At 40.3% G+C, this 21,766-nt stretch overlaps 2 protein-coding genes across 2 annotated transcripts in view; one reads left to right on the top strand and one right to left on the bottom strand.

Annotated features, from left to right (window-relative positions):
* GNL2 (G protein nucleolar 2) overlaps positions 1 to 19,674 on the top strand; it is a 36,412-nt gene extending 16,738 nt beyond the window's left edge. Inside the window, exons 8-16 of the mRNA XM_075195423.1 lie at positions 4,335 to 4,448; positions 4,977 to 5,105; positions 7,387 to 7,491; positions 7,770 to 7,928; positions 8,237 to 8,344; positions 10,327 to 10,772; positions 15,178 to 15,257; positions 15,849 to 15,937; positions 19,489 to 19,674. Of these exons, the coding sequence (XP_075051524.1) occupies positions 4,335 to 4,448; positions 4,977 to 5,105; positions 7,387 to 7,491; positions 7,770 to 7,928; positions 8,237 to 8,344; positions 10,327 to 10,772; positions 15,178 to 15,257; positions 15,849 to 15,937; positions 19,489 to 19,638 (1,380 nt within the window). The 3' untranslated portion in view covers positions 19,639 to 19,674. The remainder of the gene's footprint in view (positions 1 to 4,334; positions 4,449 to 4,976; positions 5,106 to 7,386; positions 7,492 to 7,769; positions 7,929 to 8,236; positions 8,345 to 10,326; positions 10,773 to 15,177; positions 15,258 to 15,848; positions 15,938 to 19,488) is intronic.
* Positions 19,675 to 20,942: 1,268 nt separating this feature from the next.
* DNALI1 (dynein axonemal light intermediate chain 1) overlaps positions 20,943 to 21,766 on the bottom strand; it is a 29,348-nt gene continuing 28,524 nt past the window's right edge. The window contains exon 6 of the mRNA XM_075195422.1: positions 20,943 to 21,219. Coding sequence (XP_075051523.1) covers positions 21,184 to 21,219 — 36 coding nt within the window. The 3' untranslated portion in view covers positions 20,943 to 21,183. The remainder of the gene's footprint in view (positions 21,220 to 21,766) is intronic.

The raw sequence follows: 21,766 nt of genomic DNA, 5'->3' as shown, positions 1-21,766 counted from the left end.
ATGGGCAGACCAGCTGGCAGAGGCCTTACAGGACTCCGAACTCAGAACTTCTTCCCCTAGCCCTGCATTTGAAGGAGGCTTCGGGGTACCTTTATGAGGCAGCCCAGAACTCAGCGGCGGTTTCCTCTTCCATTCAGGCGGCCTCTATTTCAGCAAGGACGCTATGGCTGAAATCCTAGGAAGGTGATGCGGAATCAAAAAGGTCCGTTGAAACTATTCCGTTTTCTGCAGCAGGTTTGTTTGGCCCGGAATTAGATACCCTTATTTCACAGGCAACGGGAGGCAAAAGCACTTCCTTGCCAGTATATTCTTACAGGAGCCGCAACCCACGGGGCAGCTCTTTCCGTCAGCCCTTTCGGAGGACCCTCCTCTCATAGGGGACAGTCCTTTAGAGGCAGACAATCTAATTCTCGAGGCTCCTCCACTAGGGGGAGATCCTCGTTTGCATCTAAGCGCCAGGCCTCCAAGACCCAGGAGAAGCCTGCGTCCTGACGACCACCCTGTACCACAGAGGGCCCCAGTGGGGGGACGTCTGTCTCTGTTTTGGGAACAGTGAGCAGCGTCTTCCCAAGATCCTTGGATCCGGGGAATTATTTCAGAAGGGTACAGGATAGACCTGTTGGGCCCGGCTCCACAGCGTTTCTTCCAGACCCCCGCTACCCTGTGATTCATTAAGGAGACAGGCTATACAGGATTGTGTCGCTTCTCTTCTACTTCAAAAGGTCATCTGCAGAGTTCCAGGTTGCCAGAAAGGTCGGGGTTTCTATTCCAACCTATTCCTAGTCAAGAAGACGGACGGCTCCTTTCGTCCCATCCTAAACTTAAAGGGCCTCAATGTTCACTTAAGGGTGGACAGATTTCGGATGGAATCTCTGAGGTCAGTGATAAACGGCCTAGAGAAGAACCAGTATATGGCGTCCATAGATATAAAGGACGCATACCTCCACGTTCCCATTTGGATCCACCATCAGTCCCTTCTCAGATTCTCGGTGGGATCTTTCCACTACCAGTTTCGGGCCCTCCCCTTCGGTCTCTCAACTGCGCCAAGGGTCTTCACGAAAATTATGTCAATAATGGCAGCATGTCTTCACCTGCAGGGAGTTCAGGTTGTTCCTTATTTGGACGACCTACTCATCAAGGCTTCCTCAGAGAATTGCCTACTTCATCATTTATCCCTCGCCCGGGCGGTTTTCGAGGGCCACGGTTGGCTGATAAATTCAAAAAAATCCCAGATGGTTCCGTGTCAGCGCATGGTTTTCTTGGGACTCATCATGGACACCAGCAAACAGTCTTTCTCCCAGTAGAGAAGATCAGCTCTATTCAGACTGGAACTACTCAGGTTTTGTCTTCCCCAAGCCCCTCAATGCATTTATGCATGAGGCTACTCGGAAAGATGGTGGCCTCCTTCGAGCCCATTCTCGATGTTTCCAGTGGGATCTATTGTCGAAGTGGTCAGGATCACACCTACACCTGGAACTTCAGAAGATCTCCCTATCTCCGAGGGCGAGAGAATCTCTTCAGTGGTGGCTGGTTCAGGATCACCTGAAAGTGGGCAGATCCTTCGCTCCATGGTCGTGGATCATAGCCACGACGGACGCCAGCCTGAAAGGTTGGGGGGCGGTAATCCTGCACTTCCGACTCCAGGGACGTTGGTCGGTTCAGGAATCGGCTCTATCAATAAATGTATTAGAATTGAAGGCCATTCTCTTGGCCCTCAGGGGAGCACAGTCCCTTCTGGGCCACCCGGTCAGAATTCAGTCCGACAATGCCACGGCCATGGCATATGTCAACAGGCAGGGAGGAACCAGGAGTGCAGCTGCCATGGATATTGCAGCTCAAATATTGGTTTGGGCAGAGCTATATGTTCCGGCAATATCTGCAGTTTTCATTCCAGGTATAGAAAACTGGGAGGCGGACTATCTAAGTCGAATCCAGATGACGCCGGGGGAGTGGTCACTCCACCTGGAAGTCTTCCAGTCTCTGGTTCTGAAGTGGGGTCTTCCGGACATAGATCTCATGGCCTCCAGGCACAACAGGAAAGTTCCAAGGTTTTGCGCAAGGGCAAGAGATCCCCCTAGCGGTGGCAGTGGATGTCATGACTGTCATGGGAGTTCAGGATGGGATACCTGTTTCCTACAATTCCCATGCTTCCTCGCGTCCTCAAACAAGGCAGGGCGGTCTGCCAGTAATACTAGTAGCTCCCTCTTGGCCGCGCCGAGTGTGGTACGCAGACATATTGTCTATGGCGGAAGGACCAGGGGTCCACCTTCCGCATCGAGACGACCTTCTTCTGCAGGGTCCATTCCAGCACCAGAGTTTACCTCGGCTCAGTTTAACGGCATGGCTGTTGAAGAAAAACCTCTAGACCTCCAGAGGCTGGCTTCCAGTGTAGTTAACACTTTGATGTTAGCTAGGAAACCTGTTTCATCTCGCATCTATCACAGGATTTGGAAGGCCTACATTAGGTGGTGCGAAAACAGGACATGCAATTCGTCCGCTTTTCGTATTCCTCGCTTGTTAGCTTTTCTTCAGGAGGGCCTGGAAGCAGGTCTCAGATTAGGTTCCCTAAAGGTGCAGGTATCGGCACTTTCAGTATTTTTTCATATGAAATTAGCTGATTTGCCAGATATTAGAACTTTTCTTCAGGGAGTCTTGCACATACAGCCTCCTTATGTACCTCCTACAGCTCCATGGGATCTCAACATGGTACTGGATATGCTTAAGGGGCCTCCATTTGAGCCTTTGAGCGAGGCAGATTTAAAGTGGTTGTCCTGGAAGGTCCTCTTTCTTTTGGCAATCGCATCAGCTCGTAGGGTTTCTGAATTAGGAGCCTTGTCCTGTCGAGAACCTTATTTGGTTTTCCACGAGGACAGAGCGGTGTTAAGGACCCTTCCTTCTTTTGTCCCTAAAGTAGTGTCAGCTTTCCATCTTAACCAGGAAATTGTAGTTCCGGTTTTCTCATCTTCTCATTCAGATAAACAATCTATGGATAAGTTAGATGTTGTTAGGGCTCTCTGCATATATGTCAAAAGAACTTCCCAGATTAGACGTACTGACTCTGTTTGTCCTTTATGACGCTAATAAGAGAGGCTGGCCAGCCTCAAAACAATCCATCGCAAGATGGATTACGTCTACCATCAGACAAGCATATATAAAGGCTAACCGTCCTGTGCCGGAGAGACTTACAGCCCATTCCACCAGATTGGTAGGGGCTTCGTGGGCAGCAAGGAATGGAGCTTCTGCAGACCAGCTTTGCAGGGCAGCCACCTGGTCCTCTGTCCACACCTTTACAAAATTTTATCAGTTTAATGTTTTTGCATCAGCTGATGCCGATTTCACTCGTAGTGCTTTACGAGCGGATTTTCAGAGTAGTCCCACCCTTAGGGGGCTGCTTTAGAACGTCCTCATGGTAAGCAGTGTCTCCCAGACAGGATGAAAGAGAAAAGAGGATTTATGTACTTATGTTAAATCTGTTTCTCTGATTCCGTCTGGGGGACACTGCGATCCCTCCCTTCTGTTTTTCTTCTGTGTGCTCTTGTTTGACTACCCTTTTTATCCTTGGGCTTTTTAAAACTAACTGGACAGGAAGAGACAGGGGGATTGTAGAGGGGAGGGGTCTGCCAGCAGTACTAAAGTTTAACTAGTTAGGTGCCAACTCCCAAGCTCCCCTCCACAACCCCATGGTAAGCAGTGTCCCCCAGACGGAATCAGAGAAACGGATTTAACGTAAGTACATAAATCCTCTTTTCAGCCATGTCCTATTAAAGTTCTTCTTTGAAACCTTTTTTCCTCTTATGCCCTGGCCACACCACAAGCATTATATAAACATTTTTCAAGTCATATTTGTATTGTCTATTTTGTCTTTGTGGACTTGCATCACACCAAGGGCTACAAAAGCCATGATTTTCTTAATCTCTAGTTTGTCATTTTTCTCTTCTTGTAGAAGTGCTGTCAACAGATGGTTTCTTTTTTTTGTTTTGCGCTTTTGTTTTTTGTTAAGTTGTTATTATTATTCAAGAGCAATTAGATTATTTTAAGAGCACAGCAGTGCTTTGGTATCCGGCAGCAGTCGGAGAAAAGCTTGCATTAAATGTGGATAGTAGTGATCTTTTGCTTGGAATTGGATATAACAAACCACATATTAAATAGCTTTGGTTTATAGATATGTTTTAATTTGCTCCAGTAACTTATGAAATAAGTGGAAATTCTGTCTCATAAATCTTTTTGAAGCAAATATTTACTTTTTTTGCAATCTGATGGTAGAAACTCTGACAGTTCCCCTGGAGAATGCAGCACAAGAAAGAAAGCTGTGATCATAATCTGTTGTTTTTCAGAAACGCTGGGTTGCCTGTTTGTCCACAGAGTATCCAACATTGGCATTTCACTCAAGCCTCACCAATCCATTTGGTAAAGGAGCTTTCATCCAACTTCTTAGACAATTTGGCAAGGTAATTTAGGCGGGACTTGTATGTAACTATAAAGAGCAGAAAAACAAAAACTTTTGAACATATCGGAAATAATTACAAATACATAAAACATGATGGTCATCTATGAAAGCTGTACCACACGTAACTGATGTAAAAGGTGGTGTTGCCCATAGCAACTAGTCCAATTTGGCCACGTAGTAGTTAAAAAAGTATGGTTATAAAAGTATACTGTAGTATTGGAGACAATTGAAAATGTAATTACATTGCTCTGACAGAATAACAGAACAAATGAGGATGTGAATTACGAAAACAGCGAAATTGTGCGAGCTGCTAGAGCACAGATCAACATGTTTGCACTTCGCTTTTCTGTTTTATTAAATAAGCCTGATTGTGCTACTTGGTCAAATAATGTGATCTAGTTAAATGGCTACAATTTACAAATTGTATGTGCTGTTTGACACAGTGCTTATTCTGAGCAGCATTTACCAACAGAATTTTTGAATAGGCCTCTTTTGTGTTATTAATAATGCTTTTGTTTTTATGTAACAGCTGCATACTGACAAAAAGCAAATCAGTGTGGGATTTATCGGCTATCCAAACGTAGGCAAGAGTTCTGTAATCAACACCCTTCGCTCCAAGAAAGTCTGCAATGTGGCCCCAATTGCCGGTGAAACAAAGGTAAGAAAGGACAGATGCATTATTTGTGAGCAGGAAAAATGCTGCTGCCCGAATCCTAATACTCGTTGAAATGTGCATAATTTAATCCCTGTACGCATTTACAGGTACATGCACACATTTTGCTTCTGGAAAGTGACGTTCAGAAACTTTGTGCGACCGTTGTGGTCTACTGTTGCTGATGTGCTTCTATAGAGTCACCACACACACACACACACACACACACGCGCGCGCACACCTCTAAGTAAGAAGCTCAAATGAGAAGTGGAGCTGGGCGCTCAAATATATCAATTTAGTTCAATAAACATGATATGCACAGTCAACGAGAATAACTTTTTTTTTTTTTACATGCGTTCAGCAGAACTGTATTAAATGTAATGAGGCCTTGCAGAAGTTTTTACACAATTTTGATGTGCGGAGCAGGGCATTTGGGTGAATGCATCCCACTGATGGCCGATAGCAGATCTCCTGCATTTGACATATGTAACAATAATTTTTTAGGGGTTAAAAAGACTCTGTAAGGCCTCTTGTAATGCTCAATCTCATTTTATGCGATATGAGATACTTCATATGGCTACCCAGTAAGAAGCGCCCAGCCTCTCACATCCGAAGGAGCAAACTGTTGTACTCCTGCAGTAGCCACGATGTTGACACACATTTTTGTTCTTGCACAATTGACCATTAAACGGGATGTCCACACAAGTAAAAAAAAATTCAAAATGTGGCTGCCAATTACGCAATTAAGGTCAAGAATTTTTGTGTTTTGAGATTTCTTTTTGTGTTTTCTGGGACCACTTTTGATGGTTCCTGCTTGTTTTTAAATTTCCTTTGTGAAGGCTGGGCCTTACTTTATTACAAGCTGGGAGAACCTATTTTGCACTGATGTGTTGGTACTCTGCGAGGGCACTAATACTGTAAATGCATAGTGAACTTGTCTTGTATGGGCATATCTGTCACTGAAGCAGTGATAATTAAAGTAAGGGAGAATGAGGAATGTGCTTTTCTAAAGAACAATACATTAGGCAGTAATAGCGGAATGGGGAGGAAGTTAATGTGCTTTATTAGGAAATTGCTCCTTCTGTACACCTGGATATCAATGAGGATTAGTGGATGGATAGGATTCTCATTTATGTCTAACGTTTATAAACCTGCTTGCTCTGCTACTGATGTGAGCTGTAGAGGTAGGAAGAATTTTTAACTGCAGGGAATTGTGGGAAAAGGCACATTTGAGTTGGAATGGTAAAGCTGCTAATCACTTTATAAGATAGATGGGTAGTTCAGCGCTCCCTATAGTAAAGTGTAGATAGTAACAGCCTCTTGGGATGGGGGAAGGGAGAGGCAATGGGGTGGGATAGAGGGAAGGCAGTGGGATGAAAGGGTAGGTCAGCCCTTAATTGAGTATACAAAAGTAATAGTAAATCCCTGGGCGCATGTAAGACAGCATAAAAATGAACATTTATTAAAGTACATAAAGGTACAAAGAGTTGCAACTCGGTGAAGTAACTAACATTCAGTTACAATATATTGCAGATAATTCCCAACCTCTGCTATTCAAAAGTACAGTTCATCAATTGATGTAATAGCGCTGAGGTGGTGTTTTTATTGTCCAGGGTGTAAGTGTCCACAGTTAAACAGTCCTGTGAAAGAATAACATAGATAGCGATTCCTCAAATAATCACTGTTTCCAGGGCTGTAAGGAATCGTTCCACTAGTGTGCTGGTAAACCGTAGTAAAGTCTCGTAGTGGATCCTTAATCAAGAAATAAGGCAGATATAACCATCGGATAAAGCCAGAAGCAGAGTCTGGTATTCGGACTTACCCTTTAGTAGAACAGGGCTACAGCTATGCTGCCAACATCATCCGTTTACCTGGTCGCTCACGTCTGTAGAGGCTAGTTGCCGTGGGGACGCTTCAGCGTTCTGCTGCCGGGCGGAAGTCTCGGTCTTCCAGTAGTGATAGTGCGCATGCGCGTGACGTGTTGCCGCTGAACAAGCGGTTTTAAAGTCCACAGTAAAACGATGTATAAGTATTGCAATAATCCAGTAAGAGTGTGCTTTATGCATATATTGTTGATTGTCTATTTCCACAGTTCAGGGTTGAACAATTTGGTTTTAGGCCATCAACTCTGAACAGGTTAGAAATTGTGTATATAATTTGTGCAATTAACAGCATAGCAAACACTGCTCTGTATTAATTGTATAGCCAAATAAATTGAGTCTACGTATGTTTCATAGAATATACTTAATCCTATTCTTTTTGTATTTTTGTTTTTTGTTTGATGTAGGTTTGGCAGTATATCACACTTATGCGCCGGATATTTCTTATAGACTGTCCAGGTGTGGTTTATCCATCTGGGGACTCAGAAACAGACATTGTTTTGAAAGGAGTGGTGAGTATTGCAAATAAATGAATGTGACAGCTTATATTTTAAAATGAGAGTAGATGGAGTAGAAGAAAGGTTGCAGACTTTATTAGCCTAATAAACCATATTTGTTTTTAAAATATATTGATGTATTAGTATAGATGGAATGGATATGTAAAGTACTTTTATAAAAGCACAATGACACAGTGGCTGTTGACCGTGTATGTATATCTTTGCAAGGAAAAGAGGCTGTTAATTGAAATACTACTTTTTTTTTCTTTTTTTTTTTTGCATGAATCCTTTAGGTACAAGTGGAAAAGATTAAAAGCCCTGAAGATCACATTGCTGCTGTTCTTGAAAGAGCAAAGCCAGAGTACATCAGTAAGGCTTACAAGATCGATTCCTGGGGAAATGCTGAAGATTTCCTTGAGAAACTTGCTTTTAAAACAGGAAAATTATTGAAGGTTAGAATTTTTTTATTTCCATTCTAGATGGTTCTTTGAAACTATTTTCTTACTGCACCTGCCTTTAAATTCAGTGTTTTTCTTGTTTGCTTAATGATTTGTACTATTATACATTAGCTTCTTTTTTTTTTTTTATTTGTCCAATATAAAATAAGAAATTAATGCATAATGGGTTAATATAAAATGTGTGTGTGCCTTTTTAAATGGCCTATTGGTCTTAATTTTAATATATTCATTGGAATACACTTATCGTTTAAATAAAGATTGAAATATTATTGAAAGGTATCTGCTAAATTTGTTCAATGCAGGGTGGAGAGCCAGATTGCCAGACTGTGTCAAAGATGGTCCTCAATGACTGGCAGCGGGGGAGAATCCCATTCTTTGTGAAACCACCAAATGCAGAGCCACCTCCAGAGGTATTCATATTCACTATACGGGAAAGGAGAAATCCTTGGTACATTGCTTTGTCCTTCTCCCTATTTCACTTGCCCTGGTGGAAGCCTTTGCATGCACTTTGCTGTTTCTGTAACACCATAAAGGTATTACCCAGCATACAATATGCATCCTCTACACTCCTTCATCCCTGCTTACTTGTGTAACTAGTTTTCCACCTTGATCTAATTCCGTGGATCCCAAACTTTCTGAGTTCGAAGCACCCTTAGGCTCTCCATAATTTTTTCAAGGCACCTCTATGCAAAAATAATTTCCAAGTAGTCCCCTGTCTTGCTTTTCACCTGCCCTGGCCGCGGCACCCCTTTGAGATTGCATGGCACACGGTTTGGGAACAACTGATCTAACTTATTGTAAATATATTCTTTATAGCAATGCAACAGTGATTTCAATTCATTCCTATTAAGTTCACTGCTGTTTACTGACAGAGCGTGCTTTCTTTTTGTAACCTATTTGTATACATTTTAATTTTGAAGCTCCTTTCACAGGGAAACATACGTTTTTTGGAAAGTTTTTCTATCAATCTAGATCAGTCTAATCTGTCTTCAAAAACTGGCAGATAATCAACTATAAGTCAACAACTGATACATTGAGCTTGAATGACATTTTAGATGAACCTTCAAGAGGGAATTCTGAGTTTAAAGGGAAACGGACAAAAATATCTTGAGTAATCTAAACTAGATATGATTCAAAAAATTTTGTTCTTCTATTGTCACCCATGCAGATGAAGCAACACCTGGCGCAAATATTGAGAAAAAAAAAATGTTAATAGCATTAATTTAATATGCAGTGCACCATTATCTTTGTTTTGGTCAATGGTTCATCATATTCTTCAGCTATTTATATAGCACCACTAACTCCCCAGCGCTATACAGAGAACTCGCTTACACTCCCTGCATTACATACACACAGACAGAGAGACTGTCAATTTAATAGCAGCCAACTAACCTAATAGTATGTTTTGGAGTGTGGGAGGAAACCAGAACACCCGGAGGATACCCACGCAAACGAGGGGAGAACATACAAACTCTACACAGATAAGGCCGTTTGGGAATCTAATTCATGACCCCAGTGCTGTGAGGCTGAAATGCTAACCACTAAGCCATCATGCTGCCCCAGTGGTTTTTCTTGCCTACTGAAAAATTGGTATTGTAGTTCAGTGTACAAGTTGAAAAGGATGAATACTGGAAGTCAGGTCTAATTTGGTTTTTTTTGTGTATGCGTGAAATGTAAACTTAAAATATTATAGTTTTAATGCCAACAGTTTAATCATTCCTTTGTACGGTGCAGTTGTCATTTCTTGCTTCATAATCATTTTTATAGCGCCAACAATTCTGCAGCGCTGTACAGAAAATATTTGCCATTCACGTGAGTCCCTACCCCAATGGAGCTTACTGTCTAAATTCCCAAACACACACACAGACAAGGGTTAATTTTGTTAGCTTGCAATTAACCTACCAGTAGATTTTTGGACTGTGGGAGGTAACTGGAGCACCCGTATTAAATCCACGCGCACACAAACAGGGGGAGAACATACTCCTCACAGAAAAGGCCCTGTTTGGAATTCAAACTCATGACTCAGTGCTGTGAAGCAAAAGTGCTAACCACTGAGCCACCGTGCTGCTTGTATTTCCCTAGTTTTTAGAACAACCTATAAACTAATCAGAACTTTGGAATTTTCACATGAAGACAAAGTATTTCAGGAGATGAGTCTGCTGACCTTGTTGGATGCAGCATTATACCTCTAAATTGTTTAAGTGAGTATTTTGCTCCATGTGACAGGGGTCATGATGTGGGAAGCCACAGGCTGAGAATATGACATTGATAGTGTAAGGTGCAGGGTTCTCCACCAGCACAAAGTAAGAGTAAACTGATGCAGGAAAAGTATGGTGTGAAATGCATTCCTATATGAAACGTAATTCATACATCCAATTTTTTTTTCCTTCAGACGTTGCAAACGTCATTACAAACAAGTGCTGCAACAGGTCTGAGCGAGGAGAAAGTCGAAGATGAAAACACCATCTCGGATGTCCAAGAAGCTGCTAATTCTGAAAAGAAAGAGATAAAAGAAATTCTGTCACATGTTCGACAAAATTATGGCAAGCTCAACGTGGCGCCAGAGTTTTTACACGAAGACTTGGTGCCTATAGAAGCAGATGGAATGTCAGATATTTCTGAACTTGATTCATTGGAGGAGGCAGAATTATCAGCAGAAGAGGAAGAGGATCAGACTGCAGACCTGTCTGAGGAGAAAAATGGCACAAGTTCCAAGGAAGAAACGCAAAGTGCAGAAAAACAAAGTTCAAAAACATTGTTGAAAGAATTGGATGATAGAATAGCAAGGTGCAAGAAATTCCTGGATAAAGCCAAAGCCAAACGATTCTCTGCCATAAGGTAATGTAAGATACTCTAAGGGGGGCACTACGTTGGGTACACTATTTTTTAACTTGTGACGTAACTCTGTTTATCTTCTGACTAAACTATTATATACAATAGGCACTGTAATGAATACTTAATGATTTCTTCGATTTTTATATAGCAGGCTAGTAATTTTGTTAAGTTCAACAGTTGTGTTCCAGGTATGGATGCATATGCTTTATGGAACGGATGTGCTCGTATATCACACTTTGCTTCAATACTGTGTTGCTTCACGCCTTATAGAGCAGAGAATCCATGCTAGAGAACAGTATGGGACAGAGATCGAAATCTGCTAGAAGGGGTATGGTACGTTTTCTCGATTAACACAAACCCGACAAGCAGGATCCCTACAAAAAAAACCTGAAACGGTTAACCTGTGGGGTCCCGACATTGCCGCTTTATATTAATATTTATCTAGATTGCACTGTTAACTGTCGTCTAAGTTAACTGCCGGAAAGCTGTGTATTCGGAATGAGTTCATGCTGCTGGCATCGGAAACGTGTATTTTTCGGTTTTTAGGCAAGCCTGTATTATATTGCAGTCGTTTTTTTGCCAATCAGATTTTTTTTTTGTAGGGATCCTGCTTGTCGGGTTTGTGTTAATCGGGAAAATGATTACCACCGAGGAGAAGTACTGCAGAGGAAGTGAAAAATTTCTGATTGGACGAGTTCTGCTGCCTCCAATCATGTGCTGTAGTCGGTACACTTCTCATTTCTTAGATGTTTCACTCTAGGATAGCATCACCAAGCTATCTGTTGGCCACCAGTCATCTTGGCGTTCTACTGGCTGCCAAGATGTCAGTCATTGTCATTTACCACCTTTCTAAGATGGCAACATGGGTCAGAGGAGTGTAAGACCATGGTGGTATTTCATGTTTTCTAGTCAACTCAGTATGAGACTGCCTTTGATGGTTATTAATGTCAAAAATGGTGGCTTTACTTTTTAAAACTCAGCCTTAAAGTCCAGTTAGTGTGTATGGTGTCAGTTGATGCAATAAAACACATTAACCTGAATGTTGTTTAATACAGCACACAGCAGGTTTGGTTATGTGACTTCATTTTTGTAAAGTTTTGGTCTTGTTTATTGCACCTGTTTTATTTGTTTTTTTTTTATTTTATTGTTTGTTCTTCCTGAAAATGTAGTTATAGTGGTGGCATAATCACAGTAAACTCAGTATTTATGCACACAGTTTTACTCAGTAGTGTACATAATATTGTTCCAACAGATTCCCTGCCCGTTCAAGCTAATATCATTTTTGGAGCTTGGGACACAGCAGTTTGTCCACGCTCACAAGTAGCTAACATTGGGATTGGAACCAATGTTTGCAGCAAGTCTGTATCATTATTGTATGGTCAGTACATTGAAACTGAGACACAATTGTACCATTTTGTAAAGTGAATGACTACTGAAATAATGTAGTTATCTGCCCTATATAGGGGCCCTGATCAATCCTTGGTGAACTGGAATGTCCCTATAATACAGAAGGCACGTTGGTTTATGTATGCGCTCTTGCAAATACCCGTATAAGCCGTTCTTAAAATTTTCATCGCTTAGGACTTGTTCACACTTAACTGCTTTTAAAGCACTTCTCATGTTATTATACACATGAAAATGCATTTAATTAGGTCAAACGGTCAGTAGTGCCCGCGTTCTCCTTTTCGTTCTAACATTTTAAAGCTACGTTTAATAGTTTGCAATGCGTCACATCCTATGCTTCATGCATTAACGTGCGGTACCATTGTATCTGTAAAGGCACAACATATGGAAAACTTGTCCCAAAGTGCATTTTGTCTATCTACCAGTGCATAGGATTGTGGTTAGTATTCATTAAAATTTGTTTTGCTATAGATATTTTAAGTCATTTTGGTATTGCAAATGTATCACCACATGAAAGGCATCATGCTGCAAAGAGAACAAACTATTCTGTGCCTTTTTTATTGCAGGACATTATCATGGGATATATATCACATGGGATATTAAAATAATCTATTACTAATTACATATGCAAAGAAAGTCACGACTTGATATTATTGCTTCTGGATTAATTTATATTGACTTCTACATATTGTTAGTTTTGGATTGCAGTAAGTCCACCTTTTCGCACCCAAGCTGATATTTGCTACCTGACAACTGCTCTGATCTTGAAAACTCCTAGGGATGATGTTGGGTGAAAATAGTTACTTACCCTTCCCAGATATTGCAATGAATTCTTCAACACTCCCCAGTGCAAAGGGAGAGCCAAGGTATAGGCATTGCTGGCTGGTGTACGCTGTGTTCTGGCATTCTGAAAATGGTTGTTAAGGCATGAAACATTATTGAGGGATTTAGAATGTTCATTTATTAAATCTAATGATTCACTGTCTGCTTTTTTTGGTTGAGGCCGTTCCAATTCTCAAATGAATAAGTAACATTCTCTCATTAGCACTTGTGCAAGAGCATAAAATCTGCACCACATGTTGTTAAGCTTTGGGACAGGAGCCACTGGATCTGCTTTCATATATTGGCTAATGAAATTTTGATGCATGCTTAAATGAAAAGTATAATTAAGACATTAATGCTAAGTTAAAAATATATTGAACAAGCTGTTTTTGGTTTCAACTTTAAACCAAGAAAAGGGGAAAACAACTCTTCCACAAATGAAGGGGATTGCATGGTTGAACATCCCGCAACAATCACCCCAGAAAACTGCAAGAATATGTTGATGTGTTTCATATGCAGGCGTTAAGCGAGATGCCATTTGTTTCTTTTTGTTTTATGACTGGTTTTAGTCATTTAAGTCGGCAATCAGTTGTACCAAAATGTTTTTCTCTGTATGTGTTAAGATAAAGGTTTTTATCAGGTGGCAATCGGTCTCATCCCAGAGTGCTGACAATGTGAGAAGGCGAGTGTGAAGATACCGGATTTATCTGGCCCAATGCTACTCATTTTGCACTGGCTGGCCACCCTTGGGTGCCTTACTATGCCAGGGAAGTCGACCCAGTACCTTCTAGGGTTCTCAGGCAAATGCAGTTAGAAAGTAAAACAATACATTTATTGTAACAAAAACAATCGCTAGATTATTCTATACACAGTAAATAAATGCCAGGCAGGTTTACCACATCTGTCCCTTACCCCAATAACTTAAGGAGTTAGTCACCTGGCTATCTGTACTTGACGACCCATGGATCTGCCGATGTATTTCACTGGCAGAGAACGGCAACTCTAAAAATCGGCCACCCTGCAGCTTCCAGTCCCAGAATGAATCTCTCCCCCGTGGATTGGCTTCTTATATCCAGGATCTAATTTCCACAGTGTGTTAAACTCCTTGGGCAAACCCCTGGGTCTATCCTTCTTAACCATTGGCAGGTGCTGTATCAGGGGGTTGGAGGGGGAGTGGAGATGTACTTCCACAGAAAGTCCCCTGCTGGGCTCCAGACAAAATGTCTGAACTAGTCATGTTGAGAACAATGGATACTAATTGGCCTTACCCCTCACCCGTATCCTGCAACCTGATCCCTACCCATAACCCCTCTGGCTTCACTTTAAGAACAATGAATAGTAACCTCACTGCCACATCATCAATATACAATACACAATATAAATATTTACAATGAGCTACAATGTCCCCTTATCCACATGTAATTAGACACTGCAGTTGTCTGTTGAGCTGGGGAATTCACAAGTTGGTGTATCTGCGTGACACTATATTTGGTAAATTGTCAGCTCTATTTACCAATCGACATTCTGCCATCCATTGGGTATTACGGAAGCTACTCAAATTGTTTGCTGGGCCTGCCATGGAAAGTTTTCATGATTGACCCTCCTTGGCTGACAAGACCGGCCTGATGGACAAATACCACCCTTGTTTGCAGCTTCCAGTCATGATAAACTCTACTGGTAGTCCTGCATGTGTAGTAGTTGATCGTTGTATAAAGGTGTAGTTTGGATGCAGCCTATAGCTGCTATAGAATTGCACTAGTCCTATTTTAGGCTGGAGAGGTCATAGTATAGGTGGAGAAAAATTGATTAGAATGACCTAACGTGAAGTCTAAAAATTCAGATGAAATATAAACTGAAGTGCTCATACATGTATGAAAATATTACCAGGATGTAGCTAATGGAAACTGCATAAAGCTGAGCGGTTTGGATTACTCACTTCTTGACCGACATGGTTTTTTTTATTTGTTTTTTTTTTTATTTATTTTTTGGAAGTATGATCCGGTTTGTGATCTGAATTAGAATCTTGTGGCTAAAGGTTAAAAACTTGATTAAACAAACCAAAATTGAATATCATGCTTTTGTTTAATAATTGAGGCATTAGTGAGAATTAAAAAGCAAGTGTTTTGTATACTGTATTTAGAAAAAATAAACTCATTATACTAATTCCATTTTTCCCTCTTAGAATTCCTAAAAATCTAAGTGAACACATCTTTGCAAAGCCAAAAGACACAGATGAACACAAAGAAGAACAGCAAAATGAAGGTAATTTAATATTCCCCTCAGGAATCTCCACGTGTAACCTACAGCCGCCATCCAAATTTATACTCATCCCTGTCCATTAATACCCATTAATTAACTGGCCTCTGTGCTTCACTGCTTAAGCTTAATTATTTTCGGAACGTCTTACTATGCAATTACCACATGCTGTTCATTCTCCGGGGAAAAAATCCCCTACTGTTGATAATGGCAGTGTACTTAGTACTGCAAATGTCTAGCAGCTAAATACATTCAGTATAAAGACCGGTGCACAGGAAAAAGGTAGTGTAACCTTTAGAGGCTATTTGGATGCCTGCTTTCATTTTCAAAACTAAACCGGAAAAATTACAGAATATATCTTATTAAGCTGTTATTGCTTTTGCATTTTTATTACCATTTCGCACCTTAAGATAACTTGTAATTTGAAAATTCTGCCATACATGTGCACGGTTTCCATTATTTAAAGAGATGAGCAAACAGTGTTTCATTAGAGGTGCCTTGTATATGTTGTACAAATTGTTAAGTATATAAGATTTCTGTATCCAAGTGCACTCTATCTCGTGTCTAGTGGAATGTTTATGTTGTTGTGATTCTCAGGGAAGAATAAACCAGGGAAGAAAAGGAAACGTGATGATGATGAGAGTGCTGATGAAAGCAAAAATCCACAGAAGCTTACATCAAAAGAGGTATTTCCTTTCTGCTATACTTTCACACTTTCCTTCTCTATCATCCGTTTTTGAAAAGATGGTCCAGTCTCTGGATGGAGATCAATCTCTAAATTGCAGGTCGCCCCTATTCATTCTCTTAATGGGAGATGGAGGAAAGCAGATTTTCTTATGTACATGAAGCCTATGTTAAATGGAACGGTGGCCAAATTTCCATGCTAATAATGTTGATTAAACATCTGACATTGGAGGAACATTTATTTATGTAGATAACTCCATAGACTTGGCATTCCTAATTCTCTCATCTGCAAAATTAAAGTTTATTAGAGTTATATAGCAGGCCTGGTCAACCTGTGGCTCTCTAGCTGCTTTAAAACTAAATGTCCCAGCATGCCTTGTCGGTTATCGTCTGGCTGTCTACTGGCAAAACATGCTGGGGCTTGTAGTTTCACAACACCTGGAAAGCCACAGGTTGGCCAAGCCTGTTGTATAGCATGGTGGACAGTGCAGCATTTGTGCTGCTTGATGCTGCAAGTTTGGTAATGTCTCTTTCGAAGGCTAGGTAGAAACTGGAGCTTTTTTGTCCAATAATCGTGCCAATCAGCTGACATACGACTGTTCGGTCAAATTCCGCGTTAATATGTAGAATCATACGATGGTCGAAAGTCGTCCAGTGCCAATTGTCGGCTCATTAGGTTGGTCGTACTGTTTAATAGTCTTGTTACAATCACCTTCCGATCAGGTAGTGTGTGTGAATTCATAACAGATTCCACGACCACCTGCCCAATCGTTCCTCAACAGATTCCACGACCACCTGCCCAATCATTCCTCAAACTGCGATTCCTTTCGGGGGCATGTGTATGTAAATTACTGGTGTCTGTAGCTGTCTCACGTGGCATCAGTCAATTGTCAATTAGGTGCTTGTAACGGAAAAGCAATAGTAGCTGTCTATTGCATATATGTGTATAGCATAAGTCTGCTTGCCTAACTATACACTGTTTTTTGTACAGTCTACAAGAAAACCATATACCCGTTTTCTATAGCTGTGTATTGGATCTGTCTGCTTGCATAATTATACAACGGTGTATACAGTCAAGTCCATAAATGGGACATAGACACAATTATTATATTTTGGGCTCTATACACCACCACATTTGATTTAAAATGAAACTAACAATATGTACTTAAACTGCAGACTTTCAGCTTTAATTTGAGAGTATTTGCATCCAAATCAGGTGAATGGTGTAGGAAGTACAACGGTTTCTATATGTGCCTCACACTTTTTAAGGGACCAAAAGTAATGGGACAATCGACTCAAAACCTATTTCATGGACATGTGTGGGCTATTCCCTCGTTATTTCATCATCAATTAAGCAGGTAAAAGGTCTGGAGTTGATTCTAGGTGTAACATTTGCATTTGGAATCTGTTGCTGTCGACTCTCAATATGAGATCCAAAGAGCTGTCATCAGTGAAGCAAGCCATCATTAGGTTGAAAAATCAAAACAAACCCATCAGAGAGATAGCAAAAACATTAGGTGTAGCCAAATCAACTGTTTGGAACATTCTTAAAAAGAAAGAATGCACCGGAGAGCTCAGCAACACCAAAAGACCACAGAAAACAACTGTGGTGGATGACGGAAGAATTATTTCCCTGGTGAAGAAAAACCCCTTCACAACAGTTGGCCAAATCAAGAACACTCTCCAGGAGGTAGGTGTATATGTGTCAAAGTCAACAATCAAGAGAAGACTTCACAAGAGTGAATATAGAGGGTTCACCACAAGATGTAAACCATTTGTGAGACACAAAAACAGGAAGACCAGATTAGAGTTTGCCAAACAACATCTAAAAAAACCATTATAGTTATGGAACAACATCCTATGGACAGATGAGACAAAGATCAACTTGTACCAGAGTGCTGAGAAGAGTATGGCGAAGGAAAGGAACTGCTCATGATCCAAAACATACCACCTTATTGGTGAAGCATGGTGGTGGTAGTGTCATGATATGGGCATGTATGGCTGCCAATGGAACTGGTTCCCTTGTATTTATTGATGATGTGACTGCTGACAAAAGCAGCAGGATGAATTCTGAAGTGTTTCTGGCAATATTATCTGCTCATATTCAGTCAAATGCTTCAGAACTCATTGGACGGCGCTTCACAGTGCAGATGGACAATGACCCGAAGCATACTGCAAAAGCAACCAAAGAGTTTTTAAGGCTAACAAGTGGAATGTTATGCAATGGCCAAGTGAATCACCTGACCTGAATCCGATTGAGCATGCATTTCATTTGATGAAGACAAATCTGAAGGGAAAATGCCCCAAGAACAAGCAGGAACTGAAGACCTTTGCAGTAGAGGCCTGGCAGAGCATCAGCAGGAATGAAACCCAGCGTCTGGTGATGTCTATGCATTCTAGACTTTAGGCTGTAATTGACTGCAAAGGATTTGCAACAAGTAATAAAAAGTGAAAGATTGATGTAGGATTGTTTAGTTTGTCCCATTAATTCTGGCCCCTTTAAAAAGTGGGAGGCACATATAGAAACCATTGTAATTCCTACACTGTTAACCTGATTTGGATGTAAATACTCTCAAATTAAAGCTCAAAGTCTGCAGTTAAGGCAGATCTTGTTAGTTTCATTTCAAATCCATTGTGGTGGTGTATAGAGCCCAAAATATGAGATGTGTGTCGTCCCAATATTTATGGACTTGACTGTATCATGTCATGAACAAAAGCTCGCTGGAAATTCCTGAAGTCAGCAGGGTTGTTGTCCCGTATCTCCTGCAGCAGGGGCATATGAGAGAATGAGTCTCTCCTCTGCTACCACTCTTTGGTTCAACAAGACAGTTTCTTTTTCTTTTTATTCGGGTCTGTACTTGCAGTCTTCTGGCCATAGCAAGTAGCAAAACAGCAGTAACTTTTTCTGTTCTTCCAAAGTATCCATAATATAATAAATTGTTTATAACATACACTGTACACAATGATGTATTATAGAATGAATAAAAAAGTTTCCTTTTAAGAGTTTTTGGGAGGTTCTTACCGGAGATGTTCTGCCCTTTATTTAAATTTCTTGGCAATATCGCTGCAAGGACGTCATATGTTTGAGTGTGTACAAAATCAAAGTCTTTTAACACAACAAAATGGCTGTGAAGAGTCACTGCTTGGATGGTCGGTCTCTCGTTATTCGTTTAAAATGTGTCTAGTATGTGTACATGAATCGCCTGAGGGATAGGACATTCAGTCGTAGGTACAACCGTTGTAGATAACATGTTGGTCAGAAAATTCTTCAGTGTGTACCTAGCCTAAGCAATCATGTCTTCCTTCACCTGCCTCTGTCCTCCTTTAGTGTATACATACTTGATGTAATCTGCAGGATTTTGGAAAACGATTGTGACCAAATGTATCAGTCTGTACAGAATAGGATCAAAATTTTTTTACTTTTTTACATATTTTGCCACCACCCTTCTGAAAAGCACAATATATTTAAATGAACTTGAAATATGTGCTCTGCTTTTTTTTTTTTTTTGTGGTTATTACATTTCCCTTCCTTGACTGTGTCCTCCTTTTGCAGAGGAGAAGGCTAGAGAGGCAGCAACATTCAAAGAAAGTGGGGGTACGGTATTACGACACTCACAATGTCAAAAACAAGAACCGAAACAAAAAGAAAGTGGACACTCAAATGCCAAAAATGGGTCAAAAGAAGTCAAAACAGAAACATTGATTCTTGTCTGTTATATGAATAAATGGTCTGACTTTTTCCAATGTGTGGTCTGTTTTATTTTGTAAGGTACGTTTTAAAAGAGGTACTTCAAAAAACAAAACACTTTGTACAAATAATAATTCGGGTGCTGGCACAATACAATTCAGCCGGGAAGTATATTGCACCAATATTCTAGTCACTTACCGTTTTCAAGATGTGTTTTTTTTTCCCCATGATTCTTGTGCTCTAGCTATAATTTTTATAGGGTCATGTAAGTTCTACTTAAAGGAGAATCCCACTTTTAGGATACTAAAATAATGAATAAAAAGAATTTTATCTATATAAACCACAAAAGTGTCGTTAAAGGGTTTGACCACTATTTGACTACCCCTTTAAGTAATTCACTCCTTCCTCCTCCCGAAATGGCAATCTGTCTCCTCAATTGGAAAGCCTGCTTACTAGAAATTGTGCTTGTTCTCTGCAGCTTAGACAAGCACACTGCAAGCAGCAGTCTGTAATGCTTTCATAGAGCTCTATTGAAGCCCTATGAATGTATGTTTTGAGCTCCAGGTTTCCAGTTCGGGTAATGGGGTTCCATTTCATTAGCTATACTTGGACCGGCAGGGTTGATCACGAAGCAATGAAGCATCGAGTAAGAATTTGAGTAGTGGAAAGTAAATACCCCTTAACACTCTCCCCTAAAAGAGCAATGCTAGGTGGCAATTTTCTTTCTTACTTGGAAAATATTAATAAATGAAATAGGTGTTCTTAAAATATATATGGATTGCAGTCAATGAGTGTCATGCTTTAGTAATACTGCTATTTGCTGAAGTACATACCAGGGGTGGACAAAATAATGGAATCACTGTGATGAAATAGGCTTCATATTTCAAAGTAACCAAATTGCAAGCAGAAAGGATTGTGCATGGTTTATATTAATTTTAATATAAGTTGACAAACATAAAAGAGGGAAAAGAGAGAGACTTAAAATGGCTACCTTATCTAGAGATAGTTTCCAGTTATATCATATGTGATTACCTGCTTTCTGTGGCAATCCTCTCTTTTTCAGTTCAGAAACCAAAGCATCTCTGTGGGGGCACGAACAGGACTGATATTGTGATTTTGAAGAATTTACAACATCACAGATCCACTACTATTTGATATTCAAGGTTAAATTTCAATTAAAAATAAATAAATCTGAACCCTTGAGAAATGATGTGAAGCAGCAATTGGAGGAGGTCTAACTGATCAGATCTGAGTGTTGTTTTGGACAGCACTTTGATGTGCAGGATTCCCTATTAAGAACCAACACAATGCAATGAGACTTGGAAAGAAGTTGGAACAATTTATCATCAAAAGAACTTGGATATTAAAATAGTGAGGTGTTTCATTATAGAATAAGCGACTTCTTAACATTTCTCATGTCAACTGAGGAGATTTTAATATATAAAAGCCAAATCGAATTACAAATGTGTCCTAGAGGTAAAAGTATTAGTTTCTTGGCATTAACACTAGCATAGAATCCAGATTGTAGACATTCCGTCCACAGATGTTACTCCTGGGTTGTTACTTCTTGGGCGCAATAATTCCTTCTAGCTGTGCCTGGAATAAAAAACAGATTTTAAGCCATTACAGTACAAAGCCCGCTGTCTGGATCTACAAAACAAAAGATTAGGATTGTTGTGTTGCAAAGCCACTACGATTTGGAGAGAAATGTAAATAGTTTTATGCCTACCTCTGTTATACCTAATATGTTGGCATTTAGTCATGCCATGTGGCACACTTTTTTTTTTTTTTTTTATATCCTATAGACTGAAATGTGTCTACAACAGTTGTAACTCAAAATTTTAATCTTTAATGACAATTAACGGTCAGTGTATGCTTTCAATGCATCTTCTTTATTCCTTTATTCAGCTGTTCATTTCCAGCTTATGCATAATAACTTGTATACAGTCTGTGTTCTTGGAGTGATTGATTGGACCTAATTCATTTAGGTCTATCCAGAATGTTAGCACCCAATTCTCTGAGCCGATAGTAAAAAGTAACACTATTGCTAAAGTTCTCTACAACCGCATAGTTGAAATGATTGTACTCGGACTATAACAGCCTAAGATATGCAAAAGACACCACATACAAAAGGTGAATGTTC

This window comes from Mixophyes fleayi, chromosome 2, assembly GCF_038048845.1.
Source record: "Mixophyes fleayi isolate aMixFle1 chromosome 2, aMixFle1.hap1, whole genome shotgun sequence".
Taxonomy (NCBI): Eukaryota; Metazoa; Chordata; class Amphibia; order Anura; family Limnodynastidae; genus Mixophyes; species Mixophyes fleayi.
Note: the sequence above shows the minus strand (reverse complement) of the source record. Positions and strands in the feature narration are given on the sequence as shown.